The following is a 20,082-nucleotide window of genomic DNA, read 5'->3' on the forward strand; positions in this document are numbered from 1 at the left end:
GAGGTCAGCCTGCTCCCACCTAGACATGACTCACTCGTCTATTTTAGGTATTCAGTCCGCATCATACTGCTGATAACCGCGCAAAAAACGTGGAAGCAGGTGCAGCGAGACATCTTAGCGCACAGATTCACCCATGTTGCGCCGGGAAAGTCTTCCGCGCCCAATTCTTGCCCATACGGGCTCATCTAAAGGTAAAAACTACAATCCCCAGCCTGACTTTCGCTTTTTTTCCCACACTCTCGCGAGATTACCCCCATAGTAGTAAGTTCCCCATCCCAAACATTGAGGAGGGGGAGATGAGATGTGATGTGTGTGTTACATAAACAGTGAGACAGGCATGTGAATTTCCATCGCTTTATTTCGTTTTCTGAAAAACATTTCCATGCACATGAATAAGCCAGTCATGCTTGCAGACGCTGGATGTTTCAGCACAACTGGCTGTCACGGTTTTCTCCTCAGCAGTATGTGCTCTGTTCCCCACTCCGACCCAGAAAGGCTATTTGCAACAGCATTTTTCAGACTCCCCACCCTCCACCCTCCACCTTCCTCCTCCTCCTCCTCTTCTGCCGCCATGCTCCCTGTGTCTCTCTCACACACACACTCAAACTAAACATGAAATTCTGACAAACCGAGGCTCTGTGGCACAAAGCAAAGCCTGTCATGTACTCAGCAGAGGGACAAGAGTATGAAAATGTGTCTACATGCTGACAGTCATCATGCAGCCGCTCGCAGTCTTTGACACAAGTGGAGGGATCGAAGTCAACGTGACACCGAGAGGAAGGAGCAGCAAGTTGTGTAACAATTTCAAACGGGGTGAAATTAAATGTATGTCCGACCAGCTGGGTCTCAGTCACAGTCACAGTGTGCAGAATAAAATATATTTACAAAATGTCATGTTTCACAGAAATAATCGTCACAGAAAAACACTCAATTTTACATCCTGGCATCTCTGCACAGTCGAAAATAAACATTCATCTACAATTTAATAAACATTTATCAACTTACAGCCTCTGATTTGCACACAGATGTTTCCCAAATTTCTCACAATAAAAACAACAAACACAGCATTTAAGTGAAGCCTAACACATCCATTAAATGACTAGTTTTGTGGCAGGTAAAGCCTCAAGGTGTGTTTCAACTATTAACATTAAATAGCATCAATTCAGCACGACACACACTCCTATCGGACGTTTTGAGAGTCCACCCTCACGTCTCGGTCGTGTCCTCGCAGCCCAACCAGCTGAAAACAAGAGAGAAAATGTGGATTTAGTCGTGCACAATTCCCTGTGAGAATCTCTCCATGTGTCTGTGTAAAGTGCATGCTTTTAAAACACGCACAGCACGCAGAGAAGGTGCACAAACACGCCTCTTATCACGCATGATGCTGCAGCTTTTTAGTGGGATTTTTGTATTTTTATTTTAAATGCACACGAGACATAAATAAGCAGAGGTCTGTGTATTTTATTACTATTATTTTTTTTATTTTTTTATTTTACCAGCTACGATACCACAAACTACAGCTGCTCTCTGCTGTTTTCATAATTTCAGGTTTTTGTTTGGTGCACACGAAAAGTATATTTACCCCTGCCAGTATCGGTAGCCCTGAGCACACACACTCTCACACACTCTCACACACTCACACACACCACCTCCTCTAAATCCTGCAACACAAAGCCCTCCACACATTTAAGTTTCTGCCCCCCTCCTCTCAACAAACACACACACACTCACACACTCACACACACTCTTCCTGTCACCTCAGAGTCAACACTGACCCTATCTCTTCCTCACGCACCGCTGTTTTACTGCTAACTTCTTAACCTCATTTAATCCAAATTGAATCTTGTATTTCCTGAATTTGTATAGTCGAGAATCAAAAGTTTGTGGTTATTTTGTATGTTTGTTTTTTTTGCCATAATTTAAATGGATAAAGGCGTCGCGTCAGGGCAGCGTTCAGGTCTGATGTTTCCTCCGTGCTGATCAGTCCTCAAACTGACAAATCATAAAAAAATATGTATATAAATCCCGCTTGATTTCAACCTCTTTGCTTCCGGAAATAACAACAATACACACTCGAGTTGTGTTGTTAATATTGTAGTTTACAATCAGACTTTCTCGGAGTTTACCGGATGGTCCGTGAACGCTGTTTTCTCTCTTTCCGTGTCGCTGTCCACCTCCGTGGTGCTGAAACATTTCAGCACCGTGGAAGAGGACAACGACACACACAAACCCTCCCAAAGGTTCAGCCCTGAACAGATGTTTCCACATCTGTACGAGCCTCACACACAGACACACACACAGACAGAGAGACCGAGCGAGCGGACCTGCCCTGCACGTCCTGCACACACACCCCACAGAGACGACTCCTGGTCCCGATTTTAGCCCGTTTGACTGGTGATATTCACCGTTCACGTGTGTGACACAGCAGGCTTTGTTTCAGCCTTAAAGATAACTTTTTAATAGAAGCATCAACACACAGCGAAATTCCTCTATCACACAGCCAGAAACCCGCGACGTTAACGAGAGAAACTTCTCGACAGTCAGTCTAACTTTCCCTTTTAAACTCTAAAACAAATAACATCTCCTTTCACACATATCTGCACAAACAGAGACTTAATGTTATCTCCTTAAAGTCCATGCGCCCTCTCAACAATTTTACCACCGACGACACGCTGCATGTTTCTTTCTTACATACCTACAGTCCTGTTCCGTCCGACGACGACAGCAACATCACAGCAGCTGCATCTGCGGACACACAGAAGTAAAGAGAAATTAGCTCCACCTGTCACTGTTTAATTTCAGGCAAAAAAGTCGAGCATGATCTTATATTTTCACGTCTGTGACTTTTCAAATATGACTGACGAAGATGACAGCAGACATCAGTGGTCTGAGTCGGTTCTGGCAGCAGAATTTATGAACATTTTCAGCCTTTTAACGCCAGAAAATTCTGGTTTTCACTCGGTGACGACAGATGCATATTAGCAATCTGGGAGCTAAAGATACGACCTCTTTTGTAGGGTGTTGTAATTTAAAAGATCAGCCTTTCAGTAGGTCTCTAACTTATAATAAATAATATTTTCACATCAGCTCTGGTTTCTCATCAAATTATATTTTACACTTGTGACCTATTGGTCAGAAATTAAGAGTTAAAATAGGACTGTAAGTAGAGCCTGTGTACGACATATAACATGAAACATGTAACATACCTGTGTGTGTGTAAGTGTTTCTGTAGCTGCCTCACATGGTGGCTCCAACACCACTGTGTTTATCTGTTTATTCTGCAAGAAGAAGAAGAAGGAAAAAAAGTGTTCACTACGTCCTCTCAACAATTTTACCACGACAACACGGTTTATATGTTTATTTCTTAAATACCTACAGTCCTCTTTCGTCTGACGATGACAGCAACATCACAGCAGCTGCATCTGCGAACACATAGAAGTAAGGAGAAATTAGCTCCACCTGTCACTGTTTAATTTCTGGCAAAAAGACAGAGCGGTACTCTTCTAAAGTCTCTGATCTTATATTTCCACGTCTGTGACTTTTCAAAAATGACTGATGAAGATGACAGCAGATATCAGGGGTCTGAGTCGGTTTTGGCAGCAGAATTTATGAAAATTTTCAGCCTTTTAACGCCAGAAAATTCGCAATTTTCGCTCAGTGGCATCAGATGCACATTGATAATCTCGTAGCTAAAGAAATACTGACTTTTTAACAAGAGATTAGTCTTTTTGGTGGGTCTCTAACAAAAAATTAAACAATATTTTTACATCATGTGGTTTCTCAGCAAATTATATTTTACAGTTGTTTCCTACTGGTCAGAAATTAAGGGTTAAAAATAGGACTATAAGTAGAGCCTGTGTATGACATACAACATGAAACATGTAACATACCTGTGTGTGTGTAAGTGTTTCTGTAGCTGCCTCACACGGTGGCTCCAACATCACTGTGTTTATCTGTTTATCCTGCAAGAAGAAGAAGAAATAAAGAGATCACATTATACACACTTTTAAACCCACTTGTGTTACCGTTTTATATAACACACACAATCACACACACACACTGACAAAGTAAAGACAGAGCAAGGGAAACACACACTCTTCCTCGTGGGGATTTGGAAACAGAAGGCTAGGACACACACACACACACACACACACACACACACACACACACACACACACACGCACGCATACAAACACACAAGCGTGTCAAAAAAGATAAACAAATCAACAGAAAACACTTTCACATTTAATGTTTTTCTATGTCTGTACAGTCTAATCAACGTCTCGCCAACATATTAAAAAAATTAGGAGGAATCAAGATACAGTACATGTTCAACACACACACACACACACACACACACACACACACACACACCCCTCAATCCCTCCCAGTTGAGCACATATGACACTCGCACTCTTGTCAAAAAATGTGGAGACCCACAGAAGTGCATGTGCATCCATTCAAACACTCTCACACACACACACTGCACCACATATTACACTGATCGACTCTCTCTGTAGCATAACTTTAATATAAACAGCTTGAATTACAGTAAAAGCATCCCTGAACATATAACGTGTAAATTTATCAAAAAATCATCTCAAATAAAAATGAATTCAACGTCCTTAAATCAATATTGAAAATAACACAATAGACCTGCCACAATCTGGGATTAATCATCATGCAGGGAAAATGATTTCATCATAAATTAGTTTCCTATCGGATCAAATAAGACATAAAAGCGGAAAATAACTTTTACTTTAAAGCATCATGTCCCTCTTAGTTTTGTACATGAGAATTAATACGACATAAAATAACACAAAGTTAAAACTACAAGTTAACACACAAGCTGGATTTAATTATTAAATGTAATATATTAAAATATAAAAGTCTCTTCATGTTTGTCCTGATGTATAGTTGTAGTACGTTTAAATGTTTAAAATGTTTGTCTCTTGATTTCATGTGTTGAGGATGATACGCAGACACTCACAAACACACACATCTTCAGCCGTTACGAGTGTGTGTGTGTGAGACTCTTGGCAGACTTGCACGTGATGGCGTGAGTTGTTTAAATTTTCTGTACTTGTACAAAACATTTTCTACCAGTTTAAGTGATGCTTTGCATTTGTGTGTGCACGTGTGTGTCACACTCAACATTTATCTTGTATGTCTTTAAGTAAACCTACAAAATCAATACATGCCGCACTCACATCCCTCTACACTCACACGCACAGGCAAATCAGCTCGACACACACTGCGCCCAATTTTTCATATTCGTACGTATGTGTTCACAGAAACAATGAGACCCACTCTCTCTCTCTCTCACACACACACACACACACACACACACACACACACACACACACACACACACACACACACTCTTATGATGATGACTACAAATTAAAACCACCACAACGTTATGAGAAGTAAATGATGTCTTGAGAAGTTTAAAACACTTTAAAATAAAGTTGTAATTGTGGTTTTACATTTGTGTTCAATACTGTATCAAATGTACACTTTATATAACGCTCTACATGTAATGTGCAGTTAGATGTTTCATCCATAGAAGCCAACATAACGTCACTAGGAGCTTGTAACGTCATTACACTGTGTGTCACTTCTCCTCACTTTAGTGATGGTGGAGAGTTTTTCAGTGAGACCCCTGCCGTCGTCAACACAACAATTCAAAGAAAGCTTCCAACTCACACACACGCACACACACACACACACACACACACTCACAGACTCACTCACACTCTTGTGATATAAAAGTTGATAAACTACAAATTAAAACCCCCACAACTTTAGGAGAAATAAATGATGTCTTGAGAAGTTTAAAACACTTTAAAATAAAGTTGTAATTGTGGTTTTCTATTTGTTATCAATACTGTATCAAATTTACACTTTATATAACGCTCTACATTCAATGTGCATTTCAATAATTCATCTTTAGAAGCCTGTGTGACATCAGTTTGTAATGTGATTACACTGTGTGTCACCTCTCCTCACTTCAGTCACTGCGGAGAGTTTTTAAACTGACGCACATGCCTGTGAGAAACCTGTCGTGGTCAACACAACGTCTCAAAGTCAGCCTCTACACGAGCGTCTAACTCACACGCACACAAATACTGAACACACACACTGAACTGGAGGGATCAGGCGTCTGAGAAGTTACCATAGTATCCAGATTCCTGTGAGACGCGTATATCACCTGATATTTGCCTTTAAATGAAAACTGAATACGAGCCTGTTGATGTCATCTGTCTTATATATGAAGGAGGTTTGGACCGCTGCTAAAACCTGCGATAAAGCCCATCTAAATTATGTGACTTATGTTGACATAACTGCTGTGAATGACTAAACAAATACTGAGGCAGGGACACTGAATATGTGACTTTCTTTACCATCAAAATAATCACATTTAAATGTATTCAATATACACTCAGTTGTCAGTTTATTAGGCTGGAACTAAAGCAGTCAAACACAAGAGTCATGCGATGATTCCCTTCTTCAAGAAGGTCAGATTGTTCAGTTTTTGCTGAGACTGTTTTACAGATGTGTCTCTTTCTGTTTTCATGCTGGTTTCGTCAACAAGGCCCAGGACACCCACTGACACTGACTCTGACACAAAAGACACCAAATGTTACGTTAACGTCTATCTACACATCTGACTCAATGCGATTCATCTACACACATTTCTGGATTATTGTCTCTGCACAAAGTCACATATTCTTAATTTTTATGCAATAAACTTTTGCCTATTCCATAATCTCCTTTTTTTAAACACTCTACAGCTCTTTTCCTTTTAAAAACAGATATATTTTACACATCCTTTTATATTTTCTTCATTATTTTAACGTACATTTCTATTTTATTCATGATTCTCTCTTAAACTTGATTTTTATTTTTATTTTTTCTTACTATGTTTCTTCCTACGCACCATAATATCAAAGCAAATTCCTTATATGTAAAAACATACTCAGCAATAAACCTGATCCTTGATTCTTGATCCAGCTCTATGATCATTTTAGAAAACATAGTCTGTGGTGCGAACGGAGACGTGTCTCTATTATTTCATCCACCCCATTTATATCAATAAGGTCAGGTTACATGACAGTAACACCTCTTTGTGTACCACGATACAGCTCAACAGCACCACAAACTACGTCCTCCAAAATGATCATACAGTTCGATCAACACGTCTCTCAGACAATTTCAACAAAAACTGACCATTATAACCTGCACATGAGGGTGGAATACATTGCATTAGACTGCATTAGTTCTAGCAAGGTGTACCTAAAAAACTGGCAACTGAGTGAAAGGTATCAGCAGATTTAATCCAGAAACACACTGGGGCTGAGCATTAAAAACCCCTATCAGACAAACTCTTGTCAAACATTTATACAAATTTAGAGGAAAATAATTAATACTCTAGGGTGAAGTTTTGCCCAGCTGATGTTTACATTGTTAAGAAGGGTTGTGGTGCTGTTTTCTGGGATGATTTAGGCTCTCCCATCTGTAAGAACAGAGTCCTCCTGTTGGTTGCTATCTTCCAACCCCGTATGGAAATGTATCAGAAATCAGACCACTGATTTTATATTTAAGAAACAAAACTCGTCCTCATTTCAGACAGTAACCTCCCCTCAAGCTCCCTTGATGATTTCCTGAGAACTACTGATCTAGTTTAAATTGAGCCAATGCTGTACACTATCTAACCATTATATCAAGATCAAACAAAACCTCTGGATCTGGCAAAGTTTCGGTCAAAACAGCTTCAGACTCTGCTCCAGAATTTGCCAAAAATATCAGCTGGTGTGACACCAGTTGTGCTGTTTGCACCTAAACTCTTCCTCTAAAACACAACTGAAATGGGAATTAACAAACTTGCAGTCTAATTTCTGAACCATCTGTGATCTTGGTGATTCATAAAAGCTTACTTATTTGTCTGCTTTCAAGTTGCAGCTAAATTGTGGAAATGTCAAATATCCTGTCAGAGTCTGAAAGGTGGTTTAAAACTGGTGCAGGCAGGTGCGCTTTAAAGCTCAGCTGGAGAAAAAACTACATGCACTCAAAGACTTGATTTAGATTTTTTTAACAACTGAAATTATTCACTTGCTTCTGTACTTGTTAGAACAAGACCAGACTTTCCCTTTATCTTTTGCTCCACCTCTGTGCTCTTATTTCCCATCTATTTACACCTCCCACCTGCAGGTACAAAGACTTTATGTAGACAAACCAAAGATCAGTGTAATACAGTAATCTAGCTCTTATGGAACATCTTTGGCTTTGACTAAGTGACCTCAAGCCTTAGATTTTTAAAAATCATTTGAACTCTGCCTTGATTCTTTAGGAGCTACTACTTCTCACAAACTTGAATTTAGACCTTTATCAAGGAAAAGTTGTCCAGTTTATGATTATATCCTTTTGTTTGTCAATTTGTTTTCATCTGAAATGATAAAGATTATTTTCTATCACAAATAGGACCCATTCATACTTAAGCAATAATTAATCACACCCATTTACCTTCCCATACTGGGGACAAAGGGTGTGTCCCGCTCAAACCGGCTCCACTCTCAGGGTTTCGGGTGGTGCTACTAGAAAAAAGGGCGTCGGTTGTTTCAAGCTCTCTCTCTGCCTGTCCTCACTGCCTCCTCCCTTCCTGCCAACAGCATTTATTGTTCCTCCCTGCTTCATCAGACGTATTTGTCTCCATTTCTTCTCTCCTCATAATCATGATTTCAGTCTTAAGAATACAAAAAAGTGACAGATTCAGAAAAAAAACAGAGTACACACACTGTCTAGCACACATTTCACACTAAGACGTCTTGGAAATACATAAAAAGAGGTAAAAAACAAACTGTCACAGTGAGTAATGTTTATTTTCATGACCCAAAGCAAATATCTAACACGTGCATGGTGTCGGGACTGTAATTAATAGAAACAAGTCTGTGTGTGTGCAGGTAACTTGGGAACCATGTGGGACACAAACTGTGGATGTCCCGCTTTTTTCGACCCCTCAGGCACGCGGGACAGACTGCTCACAGTTCCCCCGTTTAGCAAAACTGACTCTGCATCTGTGACGTTATGGTGACACACACAATTACTGAAAATATATCACTTTACATTAAATGTCAAAAACACACAATGTTTAACATGCACACACAAAAAAAGAAGTGAGGTAATGTCACAGGAATTTTCTCACACACACAGACACACCTACAAGTAAACAACTGTCTTCTTTAATTATCGATCTCAGACACATAAACACACATCAAGGCTCACACCAGTAAATCAAATGGTGCTCAACACAATACACACAATTACTTTTGCAAATATTTGAATGTATCTGACCTTATCGGGGATTTTTGCACTAATATCTTTAACTTCCTGAAAATGTATGTGTACGTATTGCTTTTGTGCAATTGTATATTTTTATAGTTTCATATGTGTACAATTGTTTAATTCTGCCTTTTTGCCATCATCTTCAGCTATCTAACCTTATGTTTGTATTTTATTGTTTTCTTGTTTCTTCATTTTGCTGTTCTGGCTGCTCATGCATGTTTACTCGGTGAATGAAGCTTGAGCTTGTGACATTTTCTGATAAAACTTTAATTTTATGTATCTTATATCAGTCCCATATATTTCTCGTCAATGTAAACCATGAATTCTGATCATTGAGATTTACATCAGCCTTAAAATAAGTTACTGTGGGTGTCACGTGGGTGTGTTAGTCTGTATATGTCTGTGTTTGTGTCTTTTTGTGAGTGTGTCAGGATAGACGAGGTGTTTGTCACTAATTTTAGATGGGTTGGTTGTTTTTTTCTTGCATATATATATATATTTTTTTTATTTTACATTTTCTTTCTTTCTTTCTTTCTTTTGTTTCTTTCCTTTATCACATTCTCACTTTATCATGTGTTAATTCTTGCTCTATGTATTTTTAAATAAAGCACACTGACTATATTTGTCATTAAATGTGCTGGATAAATATAATTGCAATGCCTTGACAAAAAAACAACTACACAGATTCAATCTTTACAAAAACAGAGTTGTGTTAAAATTAGTGTTTCTGAGTCTAAATCCCTCTTTCACGGCATGATTTATCTAAAATACCATCAGTTTTAATTTCTAAGCATTTGACATTAACCCCTTTAGGTGACTCTCTGAACAGTTAGCCTATGAGAAGCAGGAGATGCTGCTCTGCCTCTCTGAAGCTCTCTGCCTTCAAATGTACAGTCAGCCATTTTCTGTCAGACATGAGGAGGCTTCACTGAGGCTGCACTGCTTGTGAAAGGAAGGCTTTTGTAATCAGTTGTGCCAAAAACAAACACTCCTACATCCAGATATGGAGGAAAACATGTGTAGATGTGGTAAACAACAGCGCTAATGACACAAATTATTCACTTATTCCTCACATGCCTGACTGCCAACCCAATGGGTGGTCAAAAGAAAATGGCAGACCTGCATCCTACAAGGAAAACAGAAACAATTTTCAAGCCCTCATCTGAGCATAGTAGCTGTTATTCATCAAGCATACAAGTTTAATACACATCAGGGAGGTAATTTCACCTGCATTTGTAGATTTTACCATTTACTTGTTTGAGATGATTGAACTGACTCAACCTGTAGATTTTATATTTCTTTTTTTGAGGAAGATTGTGAAGCACTACATAGTAAAAGTGCATCAGAAAACAATAAAATTCAAGCAAATTATGTCACAATCTCTCTCTTTCTCATAACAGTTGGGGTTTTAAATAGATATTATTAGAAGAGCTTAACTTTAGCTTTCTTTGTCTGAATGTTTCCCGAAGAAAGATATGACTTTCTGAAATTTAAAGTTGCAATATTTTAGAAAATCTATCCTTTTTTGAACTCTTAAAATGATTAAGACCCCCACTTATTAGGCAAGTTTGTAACATTCAACGTGCAAAGCTTTTGTTAAGCAGGTATGGACTATAAAGGTTTGGACATGATTTCAAACAAAACATTTTAAAGCCTCTCTAAAAACGTTACAAAAGAAGGTCTTTATGATTTATGATGGTATAAGTGTAAGAAGTGTAAGAACATCGAGGGGAGACACTGATTTTTTAATTATTTTGGCATCAAAACAATACATACATTTAAAGGTTTTGGTTCTACGCAATCAGCAGCTTCAATCAACAAATACAAAACACCCATGAAACAGGAGTTTAAAAGGTCCTATTGAAAGATTTGAACTTTATCTGTCTTTGTTTTCATCATTGTCAAACATGTTTCATGACATCAAAGTTAAAGGAGCTCTGTGGAACTTGTGTGTTGTGCTGAAAGCCGCTCGTCGGTTTTGGGACTTTTGACCTACAAATCACCAAGTTGGTGTATAGTGGGCTGTAATATGTGATCAAACTTATTGTCATGAAGTAGCTCAAATGTGTTACATTCAGATTTGTACCTGTTTCAGTCGTTAAAGTGAAGCATGTTTGATCTGAGACTTCAAGGGGCTCTGTGGAGCTTCTGTGTTGTGCGGAAAGCCGGTCGTTGGTTTATGTTAGCAGACTCCATTTCTATACTAACATTAGCTACCAGCGGAGCGGAGAGGGTCACTGAGATGATAAAGGCACATCCTTTGGAGTGACCCGAGTCCTTTTCAAAGAAATCCAAAGTCAAGCAGCTTTACGCAACTTAAACTAATCATCCACAGGCTTGTATAGGCAACCACGGTCTCCATTTTCATGTCATATTACAATCCGCTCACATATGGCCAATAAAAAAATGATCAATACATTTCTACAAATTGTTACATAGAGCCCCTTTAAGATTTGTTTGAAGTTGTGCGATTACATTTCAGATTGTTTGTAAATCTGTCCTTTTTTTGTTCTCTAAACCACTGATAAAATACAACAATCAAGCAAGTTTGAAGCATTCATTGTTCAGCATTCAGCAGCCATGGACTCGCAGTGAAAACGTATCCAATAAAAAACCCTTTTCATTTAAATTAAAGTGTGTGCAGAGTTAAAAAGAAATAAGATAAGATGGTTATCATTAAACCTAACAGCATTATTGTATATAAGTTAATTCATCGACTTAAAAAAACAAAACTAAATGAAGTGTTAAGAGAAAAACTTATGACTCCCACATATTAAAAGTGCACAGACTATGTGAGGTGAGTCCGAAGATAGCCCTGATTATGTTGCAGGGAGACAGGGTGACAGTAAAGTAAAGTTTCTTTGTAAAAGAAAAGAAAACATCCGATCACATCTGCACAGAACCACACACACACAAGAAGTCTATAAGTGCATAAGTGCATGGACCCTCACACACACACCGGTACCCAGGTTCCCTCTCCTGCTCTCCATGTCATTCAAACACACGCACACAACAATCCATTAAAATTGTTTACCGTTTTTAAGTGCTGAGGGCACTAAAGACGAGAGTTTGAGTCGAGGGGGGATGAGGTCAGGTCAGGAAGTCATGTTGAGAGTCAGAGTGAACACGCAGTAGCAGGTTGAGATGTGTGAGTTTAAGACTGACCACTCAAAGTCGAACAAAAGTCTGATCAAAAGTCAAATTTCTGTGTCACAGTTAACACAGAGCTTCAAGGAAAGAAATTAATTGAGATTATTTATATATTTGCACAATATTTTCTGTTTTTTCATTGTTTTTTAAATGAATATTGTGTAGGAGTCTGGAGGATTATTGTGAAAAGAGCACAGAAGAGCAAACATGCAGATAAAAGAAAGAGGATTTGATCTGATTGATTGAATCCAAGTTGTTTCATACATTTTTAACTAAACTACTTACTGAATAGGTTTGAATAGATCATTCTTTAAATATATAATCTGACCTTCTCCTTGAGCTTTACTCTTTTCTTTGACACCTCTCTAACATAGAAAGAGGGTATAAACAGTTCAGCAAACCGAGCAAAGTTAACTGCTCCTGGAGTAGAGATGTACATGTGACCTTTAAAATTTGTTTTAAAAAAGAAAAGGTCAACAAAATTTTGTTGCCTTTCAGTGTGTCTCAATTAGTGTAAATACACAAATAAAATGTGTGTATGTACAATAAATGAAACGACTTGGAGAGAGCTACATCATAAATTACATATATGATAAATTAAAAGTGTGCTGATGATGTGAGGTTTGTCCAAAAATACCCCTCATCATCTGCACAGAGCACAAACACACACACACACACACACACACATCAACCAGTGCATAAATGTATATGTGTGTGAACCCTCACACACACTGGTCACCAGATTCTCCCTCCTGCTAGCTGTGTCATTTAAACACACACATGAAACATGCCATTAAAATTGTTTACTGTTGTTAAGTGTGTGGTCACTAGAAATGAGAGGGAGATTGTGTGCACAGTTTTTCTGCATGTTAGAACTGAACATGCTGACGCAGTTTGAGATACTGAGAGTTTGAGACTGTTTGACCACTCAAACTTCAGCAAAAGTCTGATCAAAAGTTACATTTTTGCTTCTGAGTGAAATAAATTGGATGTGGGGTTTAACACAGAGCTTCGGGGAGAGAAATTCATCGAAATTATTTGTAAATCTGCACAATATTTCCTGTTTTTTCCTTTAATTTGTTTGATTTTTGAGTAAATACTTTGCAGGATTATTTGGAGTCATAGACCATCATCATGATGATCTGTGAGATGAACTTTTGCTTGGATGATTGCTACATATATACATTTTATCTGTAATTATCATCATTAGAATCACTGCACTGACAAAACAACAGACTGCTTCCACTTACATGCAGATTTTTTAGTTTTTACAATGTTTGGTTACACAGTTTCTTGGGGTTTTTTGTCTGCAGGCATCTGACTCCTATCCAGGCTGCAAATTAATGAATGATGTTTTTTTTTCTTTGTCTTTTCGGTCATTTAATTATTTACACATTCATGTGACACCTCTGAAACATGTGTATTCTGATATCCCAGGTTGTCCTCCAAAAATGATGTATATAACTTGATTGTGCATTACAGGGTTGAGGTTATACAAGCATTATTACACAAAAAGACCAGGCGAACCAAAAATAGGAAAAAAATGTTCAGGGCTCAGAGGGTTAGACTGCAGCTGTACATTAATGACATTATAGTAGCTGTATGTTTGGATTGTTCATGTCAGTGACACTTTAAATGTGGAAATATCACAGAAGAGCAAACATGCAGGTAAAATAATCTGATTGAGTTATGTTAAGTCACTGAATAGGTTTGAACCGATCATTCTTTAACAGCATCCTTCTTGATCTTTACTACTTTCTGTGACAACTCTCTAAGAGGATAACATGCAAAAAACACAACAATGGGGCAGAAAGGGTTGAAACGCCTTGAAATAAACAATTCAGCAAACCTATATTTTTAAATTTAGCTGCTTCTTGAGTAAAAATGCACATGTGACTTTTAAAATGTGTCTCAGAAGAGAATATAAAATAAGATAACATATACTTTATTGTCCCAAGGGGAAGATTTGCATGGGCAACAATGTTGTGTACATCTACAATCAACTTAAAAGCAATTATGTAACTGACGGGACAATACAGAGACACAATGATAGTGACATAGACTAAAATAAACAGATGTTAAATACTGAACATGCCCTGAGAGGTTAAAAAGAACAAGAATAAGTAAAAAAAAAGAGGTAGTAATCATAAATAACTCTAAAAAAGAAAACTCTACCAACTGTTACTGCCTTTAGGTGTGTCTCAATTGGCTAAAACACACAAATGAACAGTCACAATTTAACCCTCAGTGTATTTTTGGTACGTCTGGTCACACATCAATTTTGTTTTTCTTGGTGTGTGTCGGCAGGCGTCTGACTCACATCCAAACAGTAAACTGAAGCAGAATAATCTTCAATTACAGCTTTACATCATCAATATTGCTCATGTTCAGACTGTAGAGTCCTGATGATCTTGAGCCTGTTACTGTGGAGAGATTACAAAACATGCTGGGATAAGAAAGTGGTGCCGACACATGAGTTTATTTTATCGCTCACCTCGATTAATACAGATAAAAAATAAAATTAAGGCTTTAAATAAGGTGAAACATTGAGAATTTTAGTGCCTGTAGTTTGCTTTTTCAGTGACACAGAGTTTGTTCAGTTTGTTCAGACACACACACACACACACACACACACACACACACACACACACTGAACTCTAATCATCAAAAATCTTAAACTTTACAACTTCTGTTTGGATTTTGTGGAGACTTAAATTTGCTATTTAATTTTATTTAAAGTTGATAATATGTTGTTAAACTCTGTGCTCAATATTGTTTGTGTATCAGTCAATTAACTTTAAAATACAAAGCAACAAAGCTTCGGTGTCCACTTACAGTATAACTGTCATTTAATCAACACGATCAGGTGAGAATTATTTAAGAACTTTTCTATATTTCCCACCTGAACACGTGTCATATTTGTGAACCTAGTTTTGAGATACTATATTCACTATTAGTACTTGAACTGTTGTATCATATTTTAACCTCAGTTGCTGGTTTACAAACTCCTCTTCAGGTTGAGAAACTTTGTCGACCTAAACTCAAAAATCACACCGGTGTCAAGCTGGTAAATAGGTTTTTCTGTATTTAGAAGAATTTCCTCTCAAAGTGACGCTTTATTTGGGGCAACTCGTCAAAACATGTGCTGCTATCCAGGTAAAATATCTGAATGCTGATCATATTCCCTAATTTCTTTTCTTTTCTCACTCAGACTCTGATCTACTGTTTGGTGAAAATGTGGAAAGATGAATAAAAAGTAGTGAGGAAAAGAAAACAGGAGCTAAATCAAGCCTTTGCACACAAACCTTGACTCTTAAAAGTGGTTCTGTTTGTGTATTTTGTTTAACTTTTGTTGTATCTTTACTTTTTCTAGTTTGTCTTCTATTTGTTTAAAACATCTCGACTTTTTCTTTCATTATCAGATGGAAAGATTTTGCTTAAATACCATAATCTGTAGACAACCACTTAGATGCATGCAGGATCTGACTTAATACAATTTTGCCAACTGTCTTTATAATGGTGCTTTCTGTAAGAAAAGCGTTTAAGTAAATATTTGAACCTCTTAAAGCTGTGAAACTCTAAATGTGTAACTGTGACTTCCTTGTTGTTTTACAGAATATTAGATCACCTGAACCTTGAGTTTCTTACAAGGTCACTTCTTAGTATGCAGATGTGGGAAGATATCTAAGACCGATTGATGTCTGTCTTTTTGAAACTAGTTACTGAATTTTTGCTATATAATCTACTTTCTGCTTTCTTGCTGCTCTTTTAAACAGATTACATGTAATTCTCAAAATTCATATGACAACTTGTCACCTGTGTAATTGTTGGAGTAAACAGGATAAATGATCTAAAAGGAAGAAAGCAAAGAAGAGGAAATGGCAAAACATCCTGATGTAAATAGTTTAGCTAACTGCATTTTCACCTATCAAACTGCTTCTGAAGTTGGTGAAAATATACAGGTGACCATGAAAATCTGTCCAAAAAAGCAAAATATCTACTAAATCTCCTTTAGGTGTGTCTCAGTTTGCTAAAAAAAACACACACACACAAACCTATCATAGTTTAACATCCAGTATCATTGAACAAAATCTATTCTTAAGTGGTGAAGTGTGTGTGAAAGATGTGTGTAAGTTTTAACATAACCTTATCTGTAATAAGTGTAAAGTCATGTTCATCTTCTTAAGTCCCAGTTATCGTCTGAAAAAGTCACAGAGAAAAACACAAATCACTCAAAATGAAAATCAGTAACTAATTAATACAATGTGTTTAAATACAGCGAAGTGAAAAAGTATTTCTGTATCAAAAGCTCCTTTTTTCTTCAGATTTTACATCATGGGGCGGTTGCATAAAGGTATCTAATCAAATGTGATCTGGGTGTTGTTCTGACCCGCCCGTCAAATACATCACACCTGACCATGAGTTAGTGTGGGCAGCAAGCAGAGCGATATTCACTGTAAGAGGTGTGTGTTTGGATTTTGTCTGGTCAAACCTTTGTTTACATTTCTGAATAATGTGCATGAGGTTTTATTTATTTATTCAACGCTTATCTTCCTCCTCCTAATCTAAACTTTGTCTGTTATGTACCCTAGCTAACAATCTTGGTACAGAATGTTTGAGTTAACTTAACAGATTACTGCACACTTAAAATCACCTTTCTACCCCTCTCCCTAAAATATGTGATGACACTGTTGTTGAAAAGGACGTAGGTTTGGCTTCAGTGGTGGTGGCGGCACACAATATAGTATTTATTACTTCTCTTTCGATTTCTGCTACTTTATTGCCTTCTCCAAGGAGGTTATGTTTTCACCAGTGTCGTTCGTTTGTTGGTTGGCTGGTTTGTCTGCAGGATTACACAAAAACTACTGAACAAATGTCCACAAAACTTGGATGGAGGATGGGTCTCTGGCAGGAATAGACCCCATTACCATTTGGTGCAGATCAGGGTAAAGGGACGGATCCAGGAATTCGTTCTCACTTCCTTTAACACTGTAAGATAGGGCATGTTTCAACATTTTCATGAATTTCTCAGGGAATAATGCGTGGATCCTGATGATAAAAATCAGGCATGTTAAGGTGGCTGGTATCTATGAGTGAGTACAATTTGTTGCAGATCCTAATAAAATCCAGATCTAGCAGATTTAAATATGTTTTATTTGATATTGGATTAGTCTCGATTGAATTAAAAGGGACCATTGGGACATGGTGGAGGTATGCACTCTACTGAGTGCCATTCTGGTTAGATCATTTACAATTTACTTTGCTACAAAGATGTGCTGGGCTTTACTGTCTTGTCTTTGACTGGAGTTTAATTCTGGCAAAAATCTTATTAAATCTTATTAACTGTAATTAAAAAAGCTGACTAAAAAGTAAAAAGTACATTTTTTTACCTTTGTTCGGCCATTCTTTACATAGACTGAGAGGTAAAAAAAAAAAAAAGTAACTTGCAAAACACTGGCTGCACCGCTAGCTGCTTGTTAAGCTTATTGTTTGAGCACAAAGTAACAACTGAAGACCACTGACATGAAAGTATCACCATTCTTACCAACTCAGATCTGCTCTCACCTGCACATTGGTGGCTAGACAGTCAGAGCACATCGACCAGAGAAACTAAGAAGGAGAAACAGTCAAATTGAGGGGGACAAAAATAAGATTTTGACCTCTGATCCCTGGTTGAACATTTTTTTAGATTACATGACGGCAAAGAGGAAGGAGAGAAACTCTCCAGTCAGGCTTTGTGTATTTAGCTTACTATTGTGGAAATGTTCAGTGTATTACTACAGTATTTGTAGCAGTAGATATTAGTGACCTGAGTATTCATGTTCAGTTTTTCTGGAAGTTTCTCACCTGTCAACAAAATGCAGTCACACACTCTGTGTATCAAGCTGCCACAGAGAACAACTAACACAAGATAAAACACACAAGTTTTTTAAGTGAAAATGTAAGTTTTCAACACGATAAGACTTTTAGTTATCATATAATTAATGGCAGAAGAGTTCACACTCCAGAACACCTCAGACTGAGGATAAACATTTAAGTTGAGTGGTATTTAAAATGTTTGATAATTGTGTTAAAATACATTTTGATGTATGTTATATGTTGTTTAATGTTTATAGTGTTTTTTTCTAAACAACTTATTTGTCATTTGCACCCACATTTACATTGCTGCTTCTTGTAACGTTCTCTCGATGTCTTGTAGGTCGTTTGGACTTTCTTTGCTTGAAAACAGAAAACAGAAAAAAAAAGGCACACTACTGTACAGTATATACTAATATTAACTGTTTGTATTATGTTGACACTTTACAAAACGAGAGACGTTTTATGATTGAGATGTTGACTGTTTTAGGTTGGTTTTTTTTTTCAAACATGATTTTTCAATTGTTTTTAGAACCCTTAAGCAAAATTCCTGCAAAAACTGCAAAGTTTAACATCTTCCCTTACTTTCTCGTGGACTAAATAAGCGATTACTGTAAAGGAGGGTTTTTCTTGTATACTAACTGCCAAACCAGAACACTACAAATAGATAGAGGTTATTTTTAATGAATTTCCTCAAATTGGCCTAAAGGTGCACTATGTAGTTTTGGGGAAGAAACTCAAAGTCAGAATGTTGATGTTTATGATATAAAAGAGGTAATAATACAAACTCAGAAATATGTTATTTTTTCTATAACTGTAGAAACAAGCTGCTTTCAGAGGAAAATTAGGTCCCCAGAACACCGTTTGAAGCTAGAAAGGTGGCAGGGTCCGCCAAATATATACAAAGTGAAACAGCATGAAACTGTGTTGTCCTTTAAGGTCAGTTTCTTTATTCAGTCATGAAAACAAAGAGAGTTTGTTTATTTAGTTGTTTAAGAACAAAACAAATTAAATCAATGGAGATCTTTCTCTTCTGATTAAAATCTCTTCCCCAGAAGTACATACACAGTGCACCTTTAAAGAACAACACAATTTCTTACTTTATATGTGGCGGACCCTGCCATCTTTCTAGCTTCCAACAGTGTAGTTGGGACCTTATTTTACCCTGAAAACAGCTTGTTCATTCAGTTATGGAAAAAATAAATGCTCTAAGTTTGTTTACCTCATTAATATTGAGTTTGAATTTTTTGGCCAAAACTACACATGTTTTCTTATTTTTTGGTTCTGATTTTCTGACATTGTTGGCAGGCGGGTGTTGAGACGTCTTTATAGGAATGCAAATGAACACACTTTGAATTACATGTGGGCACTAAAAACCTTTCAACCTACTGAAAAGAGAGAAAAACTGTTGAGCTCTTTAAAGTTAAATCAGAAGGGAACAGTGATGCCACTGTGATGTTTCTGTGTATCAGTCCTTCCAGACAGAAATGACAATAAGCAACTTTCATGGCAAGTTACAATCCAAATTTGAATCAGAAGAAGACTCCATCGATCATTAACCTGAATGATGCAAAGTGTTTGATAAAAGGTGGGTTTAATAAAATATATGTTGTGATTGTTTTACCATAAGGTAGAAGATTTCCTGATCTTTGGATAAAAGGCCTGATGTAGCTGATTCTACACGTCTACAAGTGACATTGTAAAGAAGCTGATAAAAGTATTCATGTTTCA

The 20,082-nt window shown here is 37.3% G+C and overlaps 1 protein-coding gene across 11 annotated transcripts in view; it reads right to left on the reverse strand.

Annotated features, from left to right (window-relative positions):
• Positions 1-340: 340 nt before the first annotated feature.
• LOC311263695 (uncharacterized protein) overlaps positions 341-20,082 on the reverse strand; it is a 51,659-nt gene continuing 31,917 nt past the window's right edge. For 8 of the 11 annotated variants that reach the window (XR_014623381.1, XR_014623382.1, XR_014623383.1 and 5 more), the window contains 6 exons: positions 8,527-8,746; positions 3,891-3,962; positions 3,377-3,422; positions 3,207-3,278; positions 2,696-2,745; positions 341-1,240 (listed from right to left, as the gene is read on the reverse strand). Coding sequence is in view for 2 of the 11 variants with exons in the window: in XM_084363961.1 (XP_084220087.1) it covers positions 3,408-3,422; positions 3,891-3,962 (87 nt within the window). In the remaining 9 variants the exon portion in view is untranslated. Of the gene's footprint in view, positions 1,241-2,695; positions 2,746-3,206; positions 3,279-3,372; positions 3,423-3,890; positions 3,963-8,526; positions 8,747-20,082 lie in introns of all 11 variants that reach the window. The other 3 variants (XR_014623384.1, XM_084363961.1, XM_084363962.1) reach the window with 2 other exon arrangements.

The sequence above is a fragment of the Pagrus pagrus genome (assembly GCF_965226575.1).
Source record: "Pagrus pagrus genome assembly, chromosome: 10".
Classification (NCBI taxonomy): Eukaryota; Metazoa; Chordata; class Actinopteri; order Spariformes; family Sparidae; genus Pagrus; species Pagrus pagrus.